The sequence below is a fragment of the Ranitomeya variabilis genome, chromosome 7 (genome assembly GCF_051348905.1).
Source record: "Ranitomeya variabilis isolate aRanVar5 chromosome 7, aRanVar5.hap1, whole genome shotgun sequence".
NCBI classification, from domain to species: domain Eukaryota; kingdom Metazoa; phylum Chordata; class Amphibia; order Anura; family Dendrobatidae; genus Ranitomeya; species Ranitomeya variabilis.
Genome location: NC_135238.1, coordinates 150,176,119 through 150,201,428, shown reverse-complemented (window position 1 = coordinate 150,201,428; position 25,310 = coordinate 150,176,119). Strand labels below are relative to the sequence as shown.

The 25,310-nt window shown below is 44.4% G+C and overlaps 1 protein-coding gene across 1 annotated transcript in view; it reads right to left on the bottom strand.

Moving 5' to 3' along the window:
* LOC143784152 (aldehyde oxidase 1-like) overlaps positions 1-25,310 on the bottom strand; it is a 254,105-nt gene that overhangs the window by 142,555 nt on the left and 86,240 nt on the right. Inside the window, exons 13-15 of the mRNA XM_077272027.1 lie at positions 21,561-21,673; positions 8,532-8,716; positions 8,286-8,448 (exon numbers count right to left, since the gene is read on the bottom strand). Of these exons, the coding sequence (XP_077128142.1) occupies positions 8,286-8,448; positions 8,532-8,716; positions 21,561-21,673 (461 nt within the window). The remainder of the gene's footprint in view (positions 1-8,285; positions 8,449-8,531; positions 8,717-21,560; positions 21,674-25,310) is intronic.

Genomic DNA, 25,310 nt, shown 5'->3' with positions numbered 1-25,310 from the left:
CCCCCGGTGGTGTTTTATGGTAGTGCCACTTATTTGCCTTCTTCTATCCTTGATCACCTGTTGACACCCATTAGGGGAGTTTCCTATTTAAGGCTGCTTGGCTGCTGGTCCGATGCTGGCCAACAATGTATCAGTAGCATTCTGTTGCATTCTCCTGCCTCAAGATCCTGTTCAGCTAAGTTGAATTTTGTTTCTAGTTAATGCTATTTTTGTCCAGCTATTTGCAATGTGACTCTCTGTAGCTGGAAGCTCTCGTGGACTGAAATTGCCACTCCAGTGGCATGAGTTGTCACTGGAGTTTTAAAATAATTTCAGGATGGTGTTTTTGAGTAGTGTTTTGAAGTTGACCGTGAAGTGACTCTTTCCTGTACTTCTGCTATCTAGTAAGCGGACCTCACTGTGCTAAATCTGCTGTTCATCCTACGTATGTCTTTTCCTCTTGACTCACCGTCAATATCTGTGGGGGGCTGCTATCTCCTTTTGGGGTTCATCTCTGGAGGTAAGGCAGGCCTGTATATTCCTCTGATAGGGGTAGTTAGATCTCCGGCTGGCGCGTGGTGTCTAGGGCATCGTAGGAAACACTCCCCGGCTACTTCCAGTGTCGTGTCAGGTTCAGGTCACGGTCACTTTAGTTCCCATCACCCGAGAGCTAGTCCGTTGTTATTTTGATTTCCCTGCCATTGGGAAAATCATAACAGTTTGGCCGGCCGCATGTGTTAAAACTATGCACTAAAGCAGGAAAGGATATGAAAAGGTTTTTTTTTTTCCTTCTGTGTTTGGAAAGTGCACCTTTGTGCTTATTTGTACTCCTTGCTTAAACTGCAGTCTTCAGCCTTTTTTTTTTTTCCCTCTCCTCTTAATCTCTGAATGGCTTTGGTTACACCTGTTTGAATCATGGATCCACAGAGTTTGGTTGCAGGTCTGAATAACCTGGCTACAAAGGTCCAGAACTTACAAGATTTTGTTATACGTGCTCCAATGTCTGAACCTAAGATCCCTATGCCTGAATTTTTTACCGGAGACAGATCCCGTTTTTTGAATTTCAGAGAGAATTGTAAATTGTTTTTGTCTCTGAAATCTCACTCTGCTGGTGATCCTGCGCAACAGGTTAAAATTGTTATTTCTCTATTGCGGGGTGACCCACAAAGTTGGGCATTTGCATTGTCGCCAGGGGATCCTGCGTTATTAAATGTAGATGCGTTTTTTCTGGCTTTGGGGTTGCTTTATGAAGAACCTAATTTAGAGATTTTGGCTGAGAAAGCCTTGATAGCTCTTTCCCAAGGGCAAGATGAAGCTGAGATATACTGCCAAAAATTTCGTAAATGGTCGGTGCTTACTAAATGGAATGAGTGCGCTCTAGCAGCTAATTTCAGAGAAGGTCTCTCTGATGCCGTGAAGGATGTCATGGTGGGGTTCCCTGTGCCTACAGGTCTGAATGATGCCATGAAATTGGCTATCCAGATTGATCGGCGTTTACGGGAGCGCAAATCTGTGCACCATATGGCGGTATCTTCTGAGCAAAAATCTGTGCACCATATGGCGGTATCTTTTGAGCAAAAACCTGTGCACCATATGGCGGTATCTTCTGAGCAAAAACCTGTGTACCATATGGCGGTATCTTCTGAGCAAAAACCTGTGCATCATTTGGCGGTGACCTCTGAAGAGGCACCAGAGCATATGCAATGCGATAGTGTATTGTCTAGAGGCGAACGACAGAATTACAGGCGCAAAAATGGGTTGTGCTTCTATTGTGGAGATCCAGCTCATGTTATATCAACATGCTCTAAACGCATAAAGAAGGTTGATAAAAAGGTTGATAAATCTTTTTCTATGGGTACCTTGCAGTCTAAATTTCTTTTGTCCGTGACATTGATTTGTACTTTATCATCTGTTACTGTGGATGCTTATGTGGATTCTGGCGCCGCTCTGAGTCTCATGGATTGGTCCTTTGCCAAGCGTTGTGGGTTTGATTTAGAGCCTCTGGAGGTTTCTATTCCCTTAAAGGGTATTGATTCTACACCTTTGGCTAGCAATAAACCACAATATTGGACACAAGTGACTATGCATCTTTCCCCAGACCATCAGGAGATTATTCGTTTCCTTGTGTTATATAATCTACATGACGTATTAGTACTTGGATTACCATGGTTACAAATTCATAATCCAGTCTTGGACTGGAGATCAATGTCTGTGCTGAGCTGGGGATGTCGGGGGATTCATGGGGATGCACCTTTGGTTCCCATTTCTTCATCTACTCCCTCTGAGATCCCAGCATTTCTGTCAGATTTTTATGATGTCTTTCAGGAGCCTAAAACTGATTCTCTCCCCCCTCACAGAGAGTGTGACTGCGCTATTGAGTTGATTCCCGGTAGTAAATTTCCTAAGGGTCGCTTGTTTAATTTGTCTGTACCTGAACATACTGCTATGCGGGAGTATATCAGAGAATCTTTGGAAAAGGGTCATATTCGCCCCTCTTTGTCTCCACTGGGGGCAGGGTTTTTCTTTGTGGGTAAAAAGGATGGTTCATTGAGACCTTGTATCGACTATCGACTTCTGAATAAGATTACAGTTAAATACCAGTACCCGTTACCTTTACTGACTGATCTTTTTGCTCGCATAAAGGGGGCGAAGTGGTTCACTAAGATCGATCTACGTGGTGCGTATAATTTGGTGCGGATTAAGCAGGGGGATGAGTGGAAGACCGCATTTAATACGCCTGAAGGCCATTTTGAGTATTTGGTAATGCCTTTCGGTCTCGCGAATGCCCCTTCCGTTTTTCAGTCCTTTATGCACGATATTTTCCGTGAATATCTGGATAAATTTATGATTGTGTATTTGGATGATATTTTGATTTTTTCGGAGGACTGGGAATCTCATGTTCAACAGGTCAGGAGAGTTTTTCAGGTTTTACGAGCTAATTCTCTATTTGTGAAGGGCTCAAAGTGTATTTTTGGGGTTCAGAGAATTTCCTTTTTGGGATATATTTTTTCCCCTTCATCTATGGAGATGGACCCTGTTAAGGTTCAGGCTATTTGTGATTGGATACAACCTACTTCTCTAAAGAGTCTTCAGAAATTCTTGGGATTTGCTAATTTCTATCGCCGATTCATAGCGGGTTTTTCTGCCATTGCTAAACCTTTGACTGATTTGACCAAGAAGGGTGCTGATGTTGCTAATTGGTCCTCTGCGGCTGTGGAGGCCTTTCGGGAGCTTAAGCGCCGCTTTTCTTCTGCTCCTGTGTTGCGCCAGCCTGATGTTTCGCTCCCGTTCCAGGTTGAAGTAGATGCTTCCGAGATCGGAGCAGGTACAGTTTTGTCGCAGAAAGGTCCTGACTGCTCAGTGATGAGACCATGTGCGTTTTTCTCTCGAAAGTTTTCGCCCGCTGAGCGAAATTATGATGTTGGAAATCGGGAGCTCTTGGCCATGAAGTGGGCATTTGAGGAGTGGCGTCATTGGCTTGAGGGTGCTAGACACCAGGTGGTGGTCTTGACTGACCACAAAAATCTAATTTATCTTGAGTCAGCCAGGCGTCTGAATCCTAGACAGGCGCGCTGGTCGTTGTTTTTCTCTCGATTTAACTTTGTGGTTTCATATCTGCCTGGGTCTAAGAATGTGAGGGCGGATGCCCTCTCTAGGAGTTTTGAGCCTGACTCGCCTGGTGATTCCGAACCTACTGGCATCCTGAAGGATGGGGTGATATTGTCAGCTGTCTCCCCAGACCTGCGGCGCTCTTTGCAGGAGTTTCAGGTGGATAGGCCTGATCGCTGTCCGCCTGGTAGACTGTTTGTCCCTGATGACTGGACCAGTAGAGTTATTTCGGAGGTTCACTCTTCCGCGTTGGCAGGTCATCCTGGAATTTTTGGCACCAGGGATCTGGTGTCTAGGTCCTTCTGGTGGCCTTCCTTGTCTCGAGATGTACGTATTTTTGTGCAGTCTTGTGATGTTTGTGCTCGGGCTAAGCCCTGCTGTTCCCGGGCCAGCGGGTTGTTGTTGCCCTTGCCTATTCCTAAGAGGCCTTGGACGCACATCTCTATGGACTTTATTTCTGACCTTCCTGTTTCTCGTAGGATGTCCGTCATCTGGGTGGTGTGTGACCGTTTTTCCAAGATGGTTCACTTGGTACCTTTGCCCAAATTGCCCTCCTCCTCTGAGCTGGTCCCTCTATTTTTTCAGAATGTTGTGCGTTTGCATGGTATTCCTGAGAATATAGTGTCTGACAGGGGTACTCAGTTTGTGTCTAGATTTTGGCGGGCGTTCTGTGCCGGGATGGGCATCGACTTGTCTTTTTCGTCTGCATTCCATCCTCAGACTAATGGCCAGACTGAGCGTACTAATCAGACCTTGGAGACTTACTTGAGGTGTTTTGTGTCCGCTGATCAGGACGATTGGCTTGATTTTTTGCCATTGGCAGAGTTTGCCCTTAACAATCGGGCCAGTTCTGCCACTTTGGTTTCTCCATTTTTTTGTAATTCAGGGTTTCACCCTCGCTTTTCGTCTGGTCAATTGGAGTCTTCGGATTGTCCTGGAGTAGATGCTGTGGTTGATAGAATGCATCAGATTTGGGGACAGGTTGTGGACAATCTGAAGTTGTCCCAGGAGAAGACTCAACAGTTCACTAATCGTCATCGGCGTGTCGGTCCTCGTCTTTCTGTTGGGGACCTGGTTTGGTTGTCTTCTCGATTTGTTCCTACGAAAGGTCTCGTCTCCTAAGTTTAAGCCTCGGTTTATCGGCCCTTATAGGATTCTGGAGGTTCTCAATCCTGTGTCCTTTCGTTTGGACCTCCCAGCATCTTTTACTATTCATAATGTTTTTCATCGGTCATTGTTGCGGAGGTATGAGGTGCCGGTTGTTCCGTCTGCTGATCCTCCTGCTCCTGTGCTGGTTGAGGGTGAGTTGGAGTATGTGGTGGAAAAGATCTTGGACTCCCGTGTTTCCAGACGGAAACTTCAGTATCTGGTTAAGTGGAAAGGCTATGGTCAGGAGGATAATTCTTGGGTGACAGCATCTGATGTTCATGCTCCTGATTTGGTTCGTGCATTTCATAGTGCTCATCCAGATCGCCCTGGTGGTTCTGGTGAGGGTTCGGTGCCCCCTCCTTAAGGGGGGGGTACTGTTGTGAATTCTGTTTGTGGGCTCCCCCGGTGGTGTTTTATGGTAGTGCCACTTATTTGCCTTCTTCTATCCTTGATCACCTGTTGACACCCATTAGGGGAGTTTCCTATTTAAGGCTGCTTGGCTGCTGGTCCGATGCCGGCCAACAATGTATCAGTAGCATTCTGTTGCATTCTCCTGCCTCAAGATCCTGTTCAGCTAAGTTGAATTTTGTTTCTAGTTAATGCTATTTTTGTCCAGCTATTTGCAATGTGACTCTCTGTAGCTGGAAGCTCTCGTGGACTGAAATTGCCACTCCAGTGGCATGAGTTGTCACTGGAGTTTTAAAATAATTTCAGGATGGTGTTTTTGAGTAGTGTTTTGAAGTTGACCGTGAAGTGACTCTTTCCTGTACTTCTGCTATCTAGTAAGCGGACCTCACTGTGCTAAATCTGCTGTTCATCCTACGTATGTCTTTTCCTCTTGACTCACCGTCAATATCTGTGGGGGGCTGCTATCTCCTTTTGGGGTTCATCTCTGGAGGTAAGGCAGGCCTGTATATTCCTCTGATAGGGGTAGTTAGATCTCCGGCTGGCGCGTGGTGTCTAGGGCATCGTAGGAAACACTCCCCGGCTACTTCCAGTGTCGTGTCAGGTTCAGGTCACGGTCACTTTAGTTCCCATCACCCGAGAGCTAGTCCGTTGTTATTTTGATTTCCCTGCCATTGGGAAAATCATAACACTCCCTAGAGCTTCCAGCAAGGACAGGATACAGATTAAGTACAAGCTGGACAAAAATGCAAACAAAAACAAATAACAAAAAGCAAGAAAGCAGACTTAGCTTAATCTAGCAGGAACCAGGATCAGTAGACAAGAGCACAACAGATTAGCTCTGATTACAACGTTGCCAGGCATGGAACTGAAGGTCCAGGGAGCTTATATAGCAACACCCCTGAACTAACGGCCCAGGTGAGCATACAAGGGATGACTGACATATCCAGAGTCAAATCACTAGTAACCACTAGAGGGAGCCAAGAAGCAATTCACAACAGACCGCCCCAGGAAAGGAAGACCAAGAGTCACCTCTGCTTCTGAGGATAAGTTTATCAGAGTCACCAGCCTCAGAAATCACAGGTTAACAGCAGCTCAGATTAGAGACCAGGTCAATGCCACACAGAGTTCTAGCAGCAGACACATCTCTACAACAACTGTTAAGAGGAGACTTTGTGCAGCAGGCCTTCATGGTTAAATAGCTGCTAGGAAACCACTGCTAAGGACAGGCAACAAGCAGAAGAGACTTTTTTGGGCTAAAGAAAACAAGGAATGGACATTAGACCAGTGGAAATCTGTGCTTTGGTCTGATGAGTCCAAATTTGAGATGTTTGAAAAGGTGAAGCATGGAGGAGGAGGTGTGATGGTGTGGGGTGCTTTGTTGGTGACACTGTTGGGGATTTATTCAAAATTGAAGGCATACTGAACCAGCATGGCTACCACAGCATCTTGCAGCGGCATGCTATTCCATCCGGTTTGCGTTTAGTTGGACCATCATTTATTTTTCAACAGGACAATGACCCCAAACACACCTCCAGGCTGTGTAAGGAATATTTGACCAAGAGGGAGAGTGATGGGGTGCTACGCCAGATGACCTGGCCTCCAGTCACCAGACCTGAACCCAATCGAGATGGTTTGGGGTGAGCTGGACCGCAGAGTGAAGGCAAAAGTGCCAACAAGTGCTAAGCATCTCTGGGAACTCCTTCAAGATTGTTGGAAGACCATTCCTGGTGACTACCATCAAGAGAATGCCAAGAGTGTGCAAAGCAGTCAGCAAAGAAAAAGGTGGCTACTTTGAAGAACCTAGAATATAAGACATAATTTCAGTTGTTTCACACGTTTTTGTTAAGTATATAATTCCACATGTTAATTCATAGTTTTGATGCCTTCAGTGTGAATGTACAATTTTCATAGTTATGAAAATACAGAAAAATCTTTAAATGAGAAGGTGTGTCCAAACTTTTGGTTTGTACTGTATATAAATAAAAAACAATAAAAAAATCAAATATACACATATTTATCGCCGTGTTCAGAATTGCCCGATCTATCAATATAAAGAAAGAATTAACCCAATCGTTAAACAGTGTAACAAAAAAAAAGTCAAAACGCCAGTATTATGTTTTTTTTGGTAGATCAAAAGATCATTTCTGCACCAAAACGGTATCATTAAAACGTCAGCGCGGCCCGAAAAAAAGAAGCCCTCACTGAACCGGAGATCATGAAAAATGGAGACGCTATGGGTATCGGAAAATGGTGCAATTTTTTTTTTGTTAACAAACTTTTAATTTTTTTTCACCACTTAAATAAAGAAAGAACCTACACATGTTTGGTGTCTATGAACTCGTAATAACCTAGATAATCATAATGACAGGTCAGTTTTAGCATTTAGTTAATATGGTAAAAAAAAAAAAAAAAACAGCTGTGGGATTGCACTTTTTTTTGCAATTTCACCGCACTTGGAATTTGTTTCCCATTTTCCAGTACACGATATGTTAAAACCAATAGTGTCGTTCAAAAGTACAACTTGTCCCACAAAAAACAAGCCCTCACATTGCTATTTTGACAGAAAATAAAAAAAGCTATGGCTTTGGGAAGCACGGGAGCAAAAAAACGAAAATGCAAAAACAAAAATACCTTTGGTCGTTAAGGGGTTAATTCAAATCAATTTGCATGTCCCAGTCCATCAGCAATGATAGTGGTCTGCGGCTGCTGGACATGATTTGGAGAACCATCTTTTACCTGCTGTCCTCCCTCCTGGCTCTTCTTTTGAACAGTCAGTGTGGCGTGACGTCATCCTTGCGGCATGATGCATATGTGACATTGCGACAGGCTGCCTAATAAAAACGTGAATGCCGTCAGGTAAGAGGTGGTTCTCCGGCTCCCATCATATAGCTATAAACCACTGTGGTGGTCAATGGAATAGATCATGCAAATTTATTTCCACCAAATAATTTATATGTACCGGTACATATAATTCTGAGCTCCTGCAGCACTGCTCCTTGGTAACAGAAAAGTTCCCGTAAAGTTACTAAATATTTCATGTAGGTTTTACCTGTGGGATTTTCTAAATTATTGATAAAATGAGTATTTGTTTAGTTGACCATTCTTCAGATACAGTATACGGTTAACACAACATAACCCACCTCTGAGTTCAGGGCTTGTAACACTTCTAGGTAGAATTTGAAAAGAAAACTAACAGTCAATGTTCTTCTGTATTCTACCTTCCCTCCCAGAGCTGAGGGGGTAACGGAAATCTCATCCACAATAAATCTGCATGCTTCACCCAGTGTCTCCTCATTCCACTGCCTGGTTAGATGAAAGGGATAAATGAGATTATATGAACATATTAATTATATGACAATGCGCCACGTAATAATATTGCTGCAAACCTTCCAATGACGGCTTCTCTCGCCTTGTTTGCTTGAACCGTGCTTGTGCCAGTACCACCAAAGTAAATATTCATGTCTTCAATGATGTCTGAATGATCTCGGAATAGCACTCTCATTCCTGCGACCAGTATAGCCATAGAGTTCACCTTTCTCTGTGCCTGTCTGAAGCCAGAGACAACTTCCCACTGTGGACGGAGGGCAATAATGGTAAAATAAGCCCTTGGAAATTACATGTAGGAGCCAATGTAAAGTATCACATCTTTCACAGGTTAGACAATAAAAAACTCCAGCCAATGTCATACTGTCAGGACCCTGAACATTTTTTATTACCTTTTGTGCATTACTGCCCTTTTCCAAGATGGCCTCATGTGCACTGTGTCTTCCTGCTATAAAACTCCACCCCAGCCTTCAGTCTGTGCTAGAGTATTCTGCCTTGCATCCAGCTCCTGACCTCTGGTGACTCCCTGGCTATATATCTGCTCCTGTGAACCTGTGGGGTTATCCTGCTACTCTGCTCTGAGTTCCTGCTGCATACACCAGTTCCAGTAATCCTCCTTCATCTGCTGCTCGTGTTTGCTTCCATCTGCATTTGCTGGACATGTAAGCTGTTTCTGCTCTGCAAGAACCTGAGACTATTACCCAGACCTCCCTGGTTGAGCTAAGATATTATTTGAACTGCCATATAAGCTTATCTATCTGTGTTTGGACTAAGACAAGGATTTATTCGTGTCAAGTATCCTCAAGAATAATTGTGCTTTATAGACTTTCAACGTGATTGCATTTTCCTCTGAAGTTTCCTATAGACTGCTGAGCTGCATTTGATATTTGCACCAAGTGTTGTGGACTTGAGTTTCTCTCTGCACCTGTTTGAATCACCGTGTGATAATATAGACTTTACCACTTATAAAACTGTGTCCTGTAGTTGTCTTGTTCCACGCAAAGAGTCTCCTGAGTTATCCCCTATAATTATTACACATACCATACCAAGTGTCACCACCTCGCGGTCCGGGGCGCCTACTTTCTCTTCCCCGCTTGTTCTTACCTCCTCCGCTCCTGTCCTGAGTCAGCAGGGTCACGCTCCGGTCGTCCGCCGGTGCTCCGGGGTCCGTCCCTGCAGACATGCTGCCCGGGTCCTTGCTCCCTTATCTGCTGCACTTCCTCCTTCCTCTCCCTCTCCTAGGGAGTGCATAGGGGGCGGACAGGTGAGCTCTCTGGCTTCTTAAAGGGCCAGCCCGACCCTACTCACCGCTCCTCCTCCCGGCCTATCACTTGGAGGCTGGAGGGATAAAAGGATCTCAGTCACTCCTGGTCGCCGCCTGGGCAACTTCTATTGTCCTGAAGTTGCTTCTCCAGGTCTGGTCTTGCTTGTTTTTCCAGTCCCATTTCCCTGTCTTACTCTGTGTACCTTTTTCCCTAGGTTCGAGCCTGGTCTTCTCAGCATCCCTAGTCCCGGATCCTGTGCGGCTCCCTGAAGTCTTCTGCCTGCTTCCAAGTTCCACATTCTTCCCTGTTTTGTCTCTTCATTTCTTCCCAACCTCCTAGGTCGGTTTAACACAGGTGTCTGCCTCATCGGACCCTCTATTGGTGGTCAAGGGGAAATCCCTGTATAGGGGTCACTCCAAGCCTTGGACTCCTTAGAAGCCCTCTGGTGTTTTGGTCCTGTGGCCTTCCTTTGGGTGTCTTCCCTAGTATATGTGTATTTCAGTACAATAAAGCTTTTGAACCTGCTTTCCTAGTCTGGCTCTCCCTTCCTGGTATCAGCAACCGTTGTATTTGCTGTCCAGTGGGTCCACCAGATAGATCCATCGATAGGGCGTGACACCAAGACTGACATTTTGGGATGTTTTAACATTCACTAGAATATGACACTACAAACCTCAGCAATGTTCATAGATTCTCCAGAACACAAATTATATACAGTTGTGCTTAAAAAGTAGAGAAATTACTTTAGACACCTGGATAACCCCTTGACGTAACTGTACGTAGACACTCGGGTCTGCATGTGCGGAGAGAGCTCAGTAGATGAGCCCACATCACACGCAGCAGAAGGCAGTTGTGTTATCCAGATGGAGTCTGCCTGTAACAGCAGCAAGCAGAGCTAGCTCCAGTCACTGCTGTTTAACCGTTTAAATAAAGCTATCTGTCATTGACAGCAGCATTTAAACAGGGTGATCGCTGGTGTGAACATGCAGGCATATTTAAAAATGTTTTTAAAAGTCTATAAAATAATAATTCTTATTATTACCCCCCTATGGAACGTTCAATTTATATTGTGAGGCAGTGACTTGTGTCACAGGTAGGGGTCGCTGTGTGTTCTTCCCACGTTGTGCATGGAGACAGATGAAGCCCATAGGTGTGCATGGCAGTCACAGATTTCAGGTCCGGGTTTTCCATGTGGCTGAAAGCCACAGGTTTGTTTGTTAAAAACCCTGCAGTAAGGGGTGTGGGTGTGTCAGGTGCAATGTCAGTGTCAGTCTGGTGTGTGTTGTTGTACAGAGCAGAGGCCTGCAGAGCGCTGGCTGTGTGTGTGAAGCAGCACAGGCCAGCGGACCCAGCACCCAGGGCAGCTGAATAGCCTGGCACCCGCAGCGTACACAGCAATGCAAGTCGTCCATGGTAACTGGTCTCAGATGTGAACAGTCCTGTGTCCGGAGGTGGATGTCCTGTGCCTGGAGGTGAACAAGAGGTGGATGTCATGTGCTCAAAAGAGTCGGTTGTGGACAGTCCTGTGCCCGGAGGTGCACCGAAGGTGGATGTCCTGTGCCCGAAAGAGGACTGGCATGTGTAACAATTGCAAACAGGTGGATATGGTGCCCGGCTGCTATCCGGAGGATATCCTGGGCTGTGTACAGCTGTGTGAGTAAAGAGTCTGTGAAACAGCGGTTCAGGACACCCATGGGAATTAGTCAGAGGAGGTCTGGCCTGTGTAGTGTCTGCAACATATGAAGCTGTGTTTGAAGACTAATATGGCATGCGGTCGCCCCACGGATACTGGACAAGGACAGGTCTGGTGTGTTTAGGGACTGCAATCTAAAAGCCATATGATGTGTAGTGCTATGAAATGGGCACTAAGACGAGATGCAACTGTGATGATGTGTACAATAAAATGCTATGCACCTTTATGTGTGAAGTAACACTGTTATGACCCCAATGGCGAGGGTCTCAGAGGAACAAGTAAGTCTGCGAAGTACAAAAATCCAGCTCATAGGGCAGTGGTAACTGGGTTGACCATATATCTACTCCTAACGCCAACACTAGAAGTAGCCGGGGAACATGCCTACGTTGGTCGCTAGATGTCTCGCGCCAGCCGGAGGACTAACTACCCCTAGAAGAGGAAAACAAAGACCTCTCTTGCCTCCAGATAATAGACCCCAAAAGTTGGATACAAGCCCCCCACAAATAATAACGGTGAGGTAAGAGGAAATGACAAACACAGAGATGAACTAGGTTTAGCAAAGAGAGGCCCACTTACTAATAGCAGAATGTAGTAAGATAACTTATATGGTCAACGAAAACCCTATCAAAATTCCACACTGGAAATTCAAGAACCCCCGAACCGTCTAACGGCCCGGGGGGAGAACTCCAGCCTCCCTAGAGCTTCCAGCAAGGTTAGGATACAGATTATGTACAAGCTGGACAAAAATGCAAACAAAAACAAATAGCAAAAAGCAAGAAAGCAGACTTAGCTTAATCTAGCAGGAACCAGGATCAGTAGACAAGAGCACAACAGATTAGCTCTGATTACAACATTGCCAGGCATTGAACTGAAGGTCCAGGGAGCTTATATAGCAACACCCCTGAACTAACGGCCCAGGTGAGCATACAAGGGATGACTGACATACCCAGAGTCAAATCACTAGTAACCACTAGAGGGAGCCAAAAAGCAAATTCACAACAGTACCCCCCCCTTAGTGAGGGGTCACCGAACCCTCACCAAGACCACCAGGGCGATCAGGATGAGCGGCGTGAAAGGCACGAACCAAATCGGCCGCATGCACATCAGAGGCGACCACCCAGGAATTATCCTCCTGACCATAGCCCTTCCACTTGACCAGGTACTGAAGCCTCCGCCTGGAGAGACGAGAATCTAAGATCTTCTCCACCACGTACTCCAACTCGCCCTCAACCAACACCGGAGCAGGAGGCTCCGCAGAAGGGACCACAGGCACAACGTATCGCCGCAACAAGGACCTATGAAATACGTTGTGAATGGCAAACGACACCGGAAGATCCAGGCGAAAGGATACAGGATTAAGGATTTCCAATATCTTGTAAGGACCAATGAAGCGAGGCTTAAATTTGGGAGAGGAGACCTTCATAGGAACAAATCGAGAAGACAGCCATACCAAATCCCCAACGCGAAGTCGGGGACCCACACCGCGGCGGCGGTTGGCAAAACGCTGAGCCTTCTCCTGTGACAACTTCAAGTTGTCCACCACATGACTCCAGATCCGCTGCAACCTATCCACCACAGAATCCACCCCAGGACAGTCAGAAGTCTCCACATGTCCCGAGGAAAAACGAGGATGGAAACCAGAGTTGCAGAAAAATGGCGAAACCAAGGTGGCGGAACTAGCCCGATTATTAAGGGCAAATTCAGCCAACGGCAAGAAGGTCACCCAATCATCCTGATCAGAAGAGACAAAACACCTCAAATAAGCCTCCAGAGTCTGATTAGTTCGCTCCGTTTGTCCGTTAGTCTGGGGATGAAAAGCGGACGAAAACGACAAATCAATGCCCATCCTACCACAAAAGGATCGCCAGAACCTGGAAACAAACTGGGATCCTCTGTCCGACACAATATTCTCAGGAATGCCGTGCAAACGAACCACGTTCTGGAAGAACACAGGAACCAGATCAGAAGAGGAGGGCAGCTTAGGTAAAGGAACCAAATGGACCATCTTGGAGAAACGATCACATATCACCCAGATGACAGACATGCCCTGAGACACCGGAAGATCAGAAATGAAATCCATAGAGATGTGTGTCCAAGGTCTCTTCGGGACAGGCAAGGGCAAGAGCAACCCGCTGGCACGAGAACAGCAAGGCTTAGCTCGAGCACAAGTTCCACAGGACTGCACAAATGACCGCACATCCCTTGACAAGGAAGGCCACCAAAAGGACCTGGCCACCAGATCTCTGGTGCCAAAAATTCCCGGATGCCCTGCCAACACCGAGGAATGAACCTCGGAAATTACTCTGCTGGTCCACTTATCAGGAACAAACAGTCTGTCAGGTGGACAAGAGTCAGGTCTACCAGCCTGAAATCTCTGCAACACACGCCGCAGATCAGGAGAAATAGCTGACAAGATAACTCCTTCCTTAAGAATACCCACAGGTTCAGCGACTCCAGGAGCATCAGGCACAAAGCTCCTAGACAGAGCATCGGCCTTCACATTCTTAGAACCTGGTAAATACGAGACCACAAAGTCAAAACGGGAGAAAAACAATGACCAGCGGGCCTGTCTAGGATTCAGGCGTTTACCAGACTCGAGATACATCAGATTTTTGTGATCAGTCAAGACCACCACACGATGCTTAGCACCCTCGAGCCAATGACGCCACTCCTCAAATGCCCACTTCATGGCCAACAACTCCCGATTGCCCACATCATAGTTTCGCTCAGCCGGCGAAAACTTCCTGGAGAAAAAGGCACAAGGTCTCATAGTAGAGCAACCAGGGCCTCTCTGCGACAAAACGGCCCCTGCCCCAATCTCCGAAGCATCCACCTCCACCTGAAAGGGAAGTGAGGTGTCAGGTTGGCACAAAACAGGCGCCGAAGTAAACCGGTGTTTCAACTCCTGGAAAGCCTCCACGGCAGCAGGAGCCCAGTTAGCTACATCAGAGCCTTTCTTGGTCATATCCGCCAATGGTTTAACAACGCTAGAAAAATTTGCGATAAAACGACGGTAGAAGTTAGCAAAACCCAAGAACTTCTGAAGACTCTTAACTGACGAGGGTTGAGTCCAATCATGAATAGCTCGGACCTTGACTGGGTCCATCTCCACAGCAGAAGGGGAAAAAATGAACCCCAAAAAGGGAACCCTCTGTACACCAAAGAGACACTTTGAGCCTTTAACAAACAAAGAATTTTCACGCAAAATCTTAAAAACCATCCTGACCTGCTCCACATGCGAGTCCCAATCATCAGAAAAAACCAGAATATCATCCAGATAAACAATCAAAAATTTATCCAGATACTTCCGGAAAATGTCATGCATGAAGGACTGAAAAACTGAAGGTGCATTAGAGAGCCCAAATGGCATCACCAAGTACTCAAAATGACCTTCGGGCGTATTGAATGCGGTTTTCCATTCATCGCCTTGCTTAATGCGCACAAGGTTGTACGCACCACGAAGGTCTATCTTGGTGAACCACTTGGCACCTTTAATCCGGGCAAACAAGTCTGACAACAGCGGCAAAGGATACTGAAATTTGACAGTGATCTTGTTTAAAAGCCGATAGTCAATACAAGGCCTCAAAGATCCGTCCTTTTTGGCCACAAAAAAGAATCCCGCACCAAGAGGGGAAGAAGAAGGACGGATATGCCCCTTCTCAAGAGACTCCTTGATATATGAACGCATCGCGGTATGTTCAGGTACCGACAAATTAAACAGTCTCCCCTTAGGAAACTTACTGCCAGGAATCAAATCTATTGCACAGTCACATTCCCTATGAGGAGGCAGTGCACTGGACTTAGACTCGCTGAAGACATCCTGATAATCAGACAAATACGCCGGAACTTCCGAAGGCGTAGAAGAAGCAATAGACAAGGGCAGGGAATCTCCATGAATTCCATGGCAGCCCCAACTTGACACCGACATTGCCTTCCAGTCCAAGACTGGATTATGGGTCTGTAACCATGGCAAACCCAAAACAACCAAATCATGCATCTTATGCAGAACAAGAAAACGTATCACCTCCCGATGTTCGGGAGTCATGCACATGGTAACCTGTGTCCAAAACTGCGGTTTATTTTTTGCCAAAGGCGTAGCATCAATACCCCTAAGAGGGATAGGATTTTCTAATGGCTCCAGAACAAAACCGCAGCGCTTGGCAAATGACAGATCCATCAGACTCAGGGCAGCACCTGAGTCTACAAACGCCATGACAGGATACGATGACAGTGAGCAAATCAAAGTTACAGATAGAATAAATTTAGGTTGCAAATTACCAATGGCGACAGGACTAACAACCCTAGTAAGACGTTTAGAGCATGCTGAGATAACATGTGTAGAATCACCACAGTAGTAACACAAGCCATTCTGGCGTCTAAGAATTTTCCGCTCATTTCTAGTCAGGATTCTATCACATTGCATTAAATCAGGTGCCTGTTCAGACAACACCATGAGGGAATTTGCGGTTTTGCGCTCCCGCAACCGCCGGTCGATTTGAATTGCCAGGGCCATGGAATCATTCAGACCTGTGGGAATGGGAAAACCCACCATCACATTCTTAATGGCTTCAGAAAGGCCATTTCTGAAATTTGCAGCCAATGCACACTCGTTCCACTGGGTCAGCACGGACCATTTCCGAAATTTTTGGCAATACACTTCAGCCTCGTCCTGGCCCTGAGACATAGCCAGCAAGGCTTTTTCTGCCTGAATCTCAAGATTGGGTTCCTCATAAAGCAAACCGAGCGCCAGAAAAAACGCATCAATATCAGCCAATGCCGGATCTCCTGGCGCCAGCGAGAAGGCCCAATCCTGAGGGTCGCCCCGTAAAAAAGAAATAACAATTTTCACTTGCTGAGCGGAGTCTCCAGATGAACAGGGTCTCAGGGACAAAAACAATTTACAATTATTCCTGAAATTTCTAAATTTAAATCGGTCTCCGGAAAACAGTTCAGGAATCGGTATCTTAGGTTCTGACATAGGATTTCTGATAACATAATCTTGTATGCCCTGCACACGAGCAGTAAGCTGGTCCACACCTGTAATCAAGGTCTGGACATTCATGTCTGCAGCAAACACAAACCACTCAGAGGTAAAGGGGAAAAGAAAAAAAAAATGAGAAAAAGAAAAAAAAAACTCAGAATTTTCTTTCTTATAATCCCGCTTCTGCAATGCATTTAACATTTAATACTGGCCTGGCAAACTGTTATGACCCCAATGGCGAGGGTCTCAGAGGAACAAGTAAGTCTGCGAAGTACAAAAATCCAGCTCATAGGGCAGTGGTAACTGGGTTGACCATATATCTACTCCTAACGCCAACACTAGAAGTAGTCGGGGAACATGCCTACGTTGGTCGCTAGATGTCTCGCGCCAGCCGGAGGACTAACTACCCCTAGAAGAGGAAAACAAAGACCTCTCTTGCTTCCAGATAATAGACCCCAAAAGTTGGATACAAGCCCCCCACAAATAATACCGGTGAGGTAAGAGGAAATGACAAACACAGAGATGAACTAGGTTTAGCAAAGAGAGGCCCACTTACTAATAGCAGAATGTAGTAAGATAACTTATATGGTCAACGAAAACCCTATCAAAATTCCACACTGGAAATTCAAGAACCCCCGAACCGTCTAACGGCCCGGGGGGAGAACTCCAGCCTCCCTAGAGCTTCCAGCAAGGTTAGGATACAGATTATGTACAAGCTGGACAAAAATGCAAACAAAAACAAATAGCAAAAAGCAAGAAAGCAGACTTAGCTTAATCTAGCAGGAACCAGGATCAGTAGACAAGAGCACAACAGATTAGCTCTGATTACAACGTTGCCAGGCATTGAACTGAAGGTCCAGGGAGCTTATATAGCAACACCCCTGAACTAACGGCCCAGGTGAGCATACAAGGGATGACTGACATACCCAGAGTCAAATCACTAGTAACCACTAGAGGGAGCCAAAAAGCAAATTCACAACATAACACATTAAAGAGACTTTTGTGTTTGAACTTTGTGGGTCACTGCCTCTTCACTGCCTACGATGCTACTGCAGCCTTACAATATCTACAAAAGTGCTCCAAAGTTTCACTTTAGATAGACTTTATCCATCAATATTATTAGCTCAACTAACCTATCGTCTTTCTCGAAAAATAAGACAGGGTCTTATAATATTTTTTGCTCAAAAAAATGGGTTAGGATTTTTTTCAGGTGATCTTATTTTTTTCCATGAACAACAATCCACATTTATTCTTGAACAAAAAAAAAAAATCAACATTTATTCAAATATATCATCACATTCTCGAACATCAACATAAGGCCAGGGTCACACTAGCGAGAGAGCATTGGATGCAATATTGTAATCACACTTGGCTCCTGCTCTGCCAAGTGTGATTACCATGCCAAGTACATCCCATGCACGGCTGATGATTGCAAATTTGCCTCCAGTATTTGCTGATAACGTGCTGCATTCATCTTTCCTTCAACTTTGACCAAGTTTTCTGTGTCTTTGTAGCTCACACATCCCCAAAACATCAGTGATCCACCTCCGTGCTTCACAGTAGGAATGGTGTTCCTTTCATCATAGGACTTGTCGACCTCTCTCCAAATGTATCGTTTATGGTTGTGGCCAAAAATTTTGGTCTCATTACTCCAAATTACCTTGTTCCAGAAGTTTTGAGGCTTGTCTCTGTGCTGTTTTGCATATTGTAGGCAAGATACTTTGTGGCATTTGCGCAGTAATGGCTTTCTTCTGGTGACTCGACCATGCAACCCATTTTTGTTCAAGTGTCTCCCTATTGTGCATCTTGAAACAGCCACACTGCTTGTTTTCAGAGCGTTCAGTATTTCAGCTGATGTTATTTGTGGGCTTTTCTTTGCATCCCGAAGAATTTTCCTGGCAGTTGTGGATGACATTTTTGTTGGTCTACCTCACCGTGGTTTTGTTTTCATAGAGCCCCTGATTTTGCATTTGTTAATCACAGTTTGAACGCTGCTGACTGGCATAATCAATTCCTTGGATATCTTTTTGTATCCCTTTCCTGTTTTTTACAGTTCAACTACCTTTTCCCGTAGATCCGTTGACAATTCTTTTGCTTTCCCCATGACTCACAATCCAGAAACGTCAGTGGATGCATGAAGGATGCAAGAGTCTGTCTGGATCCCAGAAACTCACTCAGCTTTTATGCACACACACTGATTACAAGCAAACGGGTCACAGGTGAGGGTGTTACCTTTAGTAGCCATTCAAACCCATTTGTGTCAATTTCTGTGCATGTTATCAGGCAAAAATCACCAGGGAATGTGAACTAGTGATCATGGTCATTTGGATGTTTTGGGTTGTCATTATGATTTAAAAAGAGAAAACACAGTAGTTTGACAATAAATGGCTTCACCCAACCACTAACCGTGAGTGGAGATAAAGTTTTGGTGTTATCATTCATATTCTCTGAAAAAAGGCCAAGAAAGCAAAAATTCTGCCTGGGGAAGGAAAACTTTTTAGCACAACTGTATAGAGAGTCGTTACAAACAGAGTGATCTATTTCAAGTGTTTATTTCTGTTAATGTTGATGATTATGGCTTACAGCCAATAATAACCCAAAATCATTATCTCAGTAAATTAGAATACTTTATAACACCAGCTGGAAAAATGATTTTAAAATCCGAAATGTTGGCCTACTGAAATGTATGTTCAGTAAATGCACTCAATACTTGCTCGGGGCTCCTTTTGCATCAATTAGGCTGGTTTCACATTTGCGGTTGTGTCAGCAGGGTTTCTGACACATACATCCGCATGCGTCTTCATTTCCTATCTTTAATATTGTAGACGCAGGTACATGCGTTTGCATGCATTCGCCCACGTTTGCTTACGCATGCGTTTTTTCGCGGTGTGCGGCGGGGCGCGGCTAACGCACCATGTTGGAATTTTTGAGGTGGCAAATTTCCATCAAATATGCACAGGCATGCGCATTACTGTCTATGGGAACGCATGCGTATGCATGTCTTTGCATACGAATGCGTTCGATGCTTTGCGTACTTTGGACTGCGCATGTCCAGGAACTTATTTAGACATGCCTATTGAGACACGCCCCTCCTGGAAATATCAAACGCATGCGCACAAAAAGCGCAAACGCATGTAAAAACGCATGCAAACGCATGAAAACGCATGCAAACGCTGAGGGTAAGCTGATGCGGATAAAAAACGCTGCGTTATCATGCATTTGCATGCATTTTTGCGTGCATTTGCGATTGCAGATGATACGCTGCACACATAGACGCAAATTTGAAACCAGCCTTACTGCATGAATGCGGCGTGCATGGAGACGATCAGCCTGTGGCACTTCTGAGGTGTTATGGAAGCCCAGGTTGCTTTGATAGCAGCATTCAGCTCGTCTGCATTGTTGAGCCTTGTGTCTCTCTTTTTCCTCTTCACAATATCCCATAGATTCTTTAAGGGGTTAAGGTCAGATGAGTTTGCTGGCAAATCAAGCACAGTGATACTGTTGTTTTTAAACCAAGTATTGCTACTTTTGGCAGTGTGGACAGGTGCCAAAACCTGCTGGAGAAGCATGAAGTGCTCTAAAATTTCCAGGTAGATGACTGAGCTGACTTTGGTTTTGATAAAACAGAGTGGACCTACACCAGCAGATGACATGGCTCCCCAAACCATCACTGATTGTGGAAACTTCACACTAGACATCAAGCACCATGGATTGTGTGTCTCTCCACTCTTCCTCCAGACGCTGGGACCTTGATTTCCAAATAAAATGCAAAATTTACTTTCATCTGAAAACAACACCTTGACCACTGAGTAACAGTCCAGTTCTTTTTCTCTTTGGCCCAGGTAAGATGCTTCTTGCGTTGTCTATTGGTCATGAGTGGCTTGACACAAGGAATGCGACTCTTGTAGCCCATGTAGTGGATACGTCTGTATGTGGTGGCTCTTGAAGCAATGACTCTAGCAGCAGTCCACTCCTTGTGAATATCCCCCAAATTTTTGAATGGTCTTTTCTTATCAATCCTTTCAAGGCTGAGGTTATCCCAGTTACTTGTGCACCTTTTTCTATCACACTTTTTCCTTCCACTCAACTTTCCAGTAATATGCTTGGATACAGCACTCTGTGAACAGCCAGCTTCTTTAGCAATGACCTTTTGTGGCTTACCCTCTTTGTGGAGTGTGTCAATAACTGCCTTCTGGACATCTGTCAAGTCAGCAGTCTTCCCCATGATTGTGGAGCCTACTGAAACAGACTAAGGGACCTTTTTAAACCCTTAGAAAGCCTTTGCAGGTGGTTTTTAATAATTATTCTAATTTACTGAGATAATGACTTTTGGGTTTTCATTGGCTGTAAGCCATAATCATCAACATTAACAGAAATAAACACCTGAAATAGATTACTCTGTTTGTAATGACTTTATGTAATATATGAGTTTCACTATTTGTAGTAAAGAACTGTAATAAATTAACTTTTTGATGATATTCTAATTTAGTGAGAAGCATCTGTAAATCATGGTTGTATTTGAAAATCTATTGCATTTATTGTTCTTTTTTTCAGGGTATGCACTTAAAAAGTTCTTCAGCTATGTACCCTCAAGCAACTCCCTCCATGGTCGGACCATCTTTTGTAGTAAGTTTCACATGTCAGGTTGTCATTTCCATTTTTGGAAATATTTTGTGATGAGAAAAATGGAAATAATATGATCAGGCAAAGAATCCATTACTTAAATGAGAACAAATTTATGCTTAAATGTTTTCTTTTGGCTGCAATCGAACTGGAATAAAATTTTTAGCTGGATCAAAAGATGTAGAGCAAAGCTTTTAATGCCAATATTCTGGCGTAGAAATCTTTCAAAAGTCACATAATTTTGATGCACTGGCGGCTGCGCTAATATTACATGACTTTTGGCATTTTCATGCCATTTTAGTCCCAATTCTGACATAGGGACAGAGCTGGGGTGGAACGGGGGCATTGTGACCTTTACTTGTAAAATTCATGATGAGCGGCATTTGCTAAAAAAAAAACTGATCTGCTACAAATGGGACAAAACTGGAATATAAACAGAAACCAAAGTGTATATCTGTTTTTTGTTTGTTTATCACTGATCCAGTTATTTTAATACTAAACAGAACTGTACTAAAAATTCAAAACGTACCTTTTGAGTAAAAGGAATGAACACAGACACCAGGACTTCTTTTGGCAGGAGGCAGGATGAGGATCCCTTACACCTGAAGAAGTCTTCATTGCAAATGATCTGTCGAGTTTTTTCTATGACCAATCAATGCCATTATTTAGAGAATACAAAATATGGGAAAAAAAATAAAATTGACTTAATTGGCATCAATCATTTATCTTATCAAGTGGAAACAACATTGGGGAACATGTAATAAGAAAAATACTACACAATGTAATCCCTGATGGTGCTAAAAAAGCTGGCATTCATGACATGCACTAGATGTAGATGTGTTTTATACAATTTTTGTATCTCACAAATCGGTGCAACATAATGGTTTCAAGTAGGGAAAATTGACCTGATGATTTCAGTATTTGAATTGAATTGGGAAGGACACATATATACTTTATACTTGTACAGTGTCTTGCAAAAGTTTTCATCCCCTTAGCTTTTTACCTATTTTTTTACATTACATCCTGTGTTTAAATATTCTTGTAATCCTTTCTGTGTGATGCATCTTCACTAAATAGTCTAAGTTGGTGAAGTGAGAAAGATATAGGCAAAAATTAAATTTATGGGATCAAATAACTAAAAATTGGCATGTTCATATGTATTGAACCCTTTTGTTATGAAGCCCCTAAAGATTTCTGGTGCAAGCAATTATCATCTTAAGTCACATGCTTAGTGAAAGGACGTCCACCTGTGTGCAATCTAAGTGTCACATGGTCTGTTAGTATATACACTTTACCTTTTCTGAAGGGCCACAGAGGCTGCAACACCATTAAGATAGAGGTACCACTAAACAAACAACACCATGAACACCAAGGAGATCTCCAAACAAGTCAGGGACAAAGTCAGGGTTGGGTTATAAAAAAGTATCCCAATCTCTGATGATCCCCCGGAGAACCATCAAATCCATTATCATCAAAATGGAAAGAACATGGTGCCATAACAAACCTGCCAAGAGAGGAATACCCACCAAAACTCTTAGCCTGGGCAAGGAGGGCATTACTCAGAGAGGTAACACAGAGACCTAAGGTAACCCTGAAGGAGCTGCAGAGTTCCCAAGCAGTTACGGGAGCATCTGTCCATACGACCACAATAAGCCGTACACTCCATAGAGGTGGCCTTTATGGAAGAGTGGGCAGAAAAAAGTCTTTACGTACACACAAAATTCGTAAGGCTCGTTTTGAGTTTGACAAAAGCCATGTGGGAGACTTTTCAAATGTATGGAGGAAAGTGCTGTGGTCAAATGAAACCAAAATTTAACTTTTTGGCCACCAAGGTAAACGCTATATCTAGCTCCAAACCAACACAGCTCATCACTGCAAGAACACCATCCCCACAGTGAAACATGGTATTGGCAGTATCATGCTGTGGGGATGCTTTTCAACAGCAGGGACAGGTAAAATGGTCATAGTTGTGGGGAAGATCGATGGAGCGAAACACAGGGATATTCTTGTGCAAAAGCTATTTCAGTCTGTCAGTGATTTGTGACTGGGACGGAGGTTCACCTTCCAACAAAACAATGACCCAAAGCTTACTGCTAAAGGAACACTCAAGTGGTTTCAGCGGAAACATCTAACTATTTTTGAGTGACCTAGTCAAAGTCCAGAACTTAAACCAATTGAAAATCTGTGGTTAGACTTGAAGATCGCTGTTCAGCAGAGAAACCATATAAGGCCTCTTTCACACATACCGGAGACACGTACACTCTAATGCTATAGTTATATGGTAAATACTCTAATGCTATACCTATATGGTAAATAAAGACACAGCCAAAATAAAGTCCTTTAGTTGAAAAAATTACTGACTCCTAATAATAATAATAATTTTTATTTATATAGCGCCAACATATTCCGCAGCGCTTTACAACTTATAGAGGGGACTTGTACAGACAATAGACATTACAGCATAACAGAAATCACAGTTCAAAACAGATACCAGGAGGAATGAGGGCCCTGCTCACAAGCTTACAAACTATGAGGAAAAGGGGAGACACAAGAGGTGGATGGTAACAATTGCTTTAGTTATTTGGACCAGCCATAGTGTAAGGCTCGGGTGTTCATGTAAAGCTGCATGAACCAGTTAACTGCCTAAGTATGTAGCAGTACAGACATAGAGTGCTATTAACTGCATAAAGTGTATGAGAACATGATGAGAGGAACCTGTTTGTTTTTTTTTTTGAATGGGCCACACAGGGATAGTTAGGTTAATGCATTGAGGCGGTAGGCCAGTCTGAACAAATGAGTTTTTAGGGTACGCTTAAAACTGTGGGGATTGGGGATTAATCGTATTAACCTGGGTAGTGCATTCCAAAGAATCGGCGCAGCACATGTAAAGTCTTGGAGACGGGAGTGGGAGGTTCTGATTATTGAGGATGCTAACCTGAGGTCATTAGCGGAGCGGAGGGCATGGGTAGGGTGGTAGACTGAGACCAGAGAGGAGATGTAGGATGGTGCTGAGCCATGGAGCGCTTTGTGGATGAGGGTAGTAGTTTTGTACTGGATTCTGGAGTGGATGGGTAGCCAGTGTAATGACTGGCACAAGGTAGAGGCATCGGTGTAACGGTTGATGAGGAATATGATCCTGGCTGCAGCATTCAGGACAGATTGGAGCGGGGAGAGTTTGGTAAGAGGGAGACCGATTAGTAGAGAGTTACAATAGTCCAGACTATTAATACCCCGACACCCTCGATCTCCTGTAATAAAAGTAAAATAATAAACCAACAATATACCATACCTGTCCATCGTTGTGTCCCACGCTGTAATCTATGTCTGGGAGCTAAATAGTTTTCAACCTGGACGGTGTCAAGATGTGAACATCCCAGCTGAAAACCACTGGTGAATGAGCTGAGAGTGCAGCATCATTCACCAGCGGTGACATCATCTCCAGCATTTTCCAACGATCCTGAGGTCACCGCAGTTCAGCCCAGCCTCGATGATGTCACCGCTGGTGACCCCTCTATTCATGATAACCAACCTTGCAGAAGCTGACAGCTGAGGGTTGCAGCCCCCAGCTGTGAGTTTTGTCTGGTTGGTTCAAGAAAATAGGGGGGAACCCACATCAGGTTTTTCATTAATTTATTTCCTTAGATCGCAGCCGGCGGTTGTGGAATACCCCGATCATCCGCACCTACTGTCACTGTTATTAGCGGCAGCAGGTGCCGGATGATGGGGGTTTTAGTCCCAAAAGCCCCACCTGCTGTCGTTCGGATTTTAATAAAACGCTCATCTTTCTCCCCTGCTCACCGACAGAGCAGGGGAGAATGATGAGAGCTGGCTTCAGCACCTGCCGCCAGGGAACAGCGCTTACTGTTGCGCTTCTTCCACGGTGGCTGTCCGTGTGGTACTGATGCAGCACAGGTTTGCCACACGTGTGCCACACGTAGTACACACACGGACACGGTTAACTCTGGGATCGGAAATAAACAGACGTGTGAAACCGGCCTAAATTGCAAAAATCCCAGTGGCAAGATGTGGAAAGCTCATACAGACTTATCCAAAGGGACTTGCAGCTGTAATTGCCACAAAAGGAGGCTCTACAAAGTACTGACTTTACAGGGTGAATAGTTATTCACACTGAAGTTTTCAGTTATTTTGTCTTATTTTTTGTTCTAGGCATGTTCTTTGCGTGAAATGATGGAAAACTAAAAAAAAACAGTGAAATTCCAGGTTCTTAGGTAGCAAAACATTAAAAATTCCAAGGGGACGAATATTTTCACAAGCCACT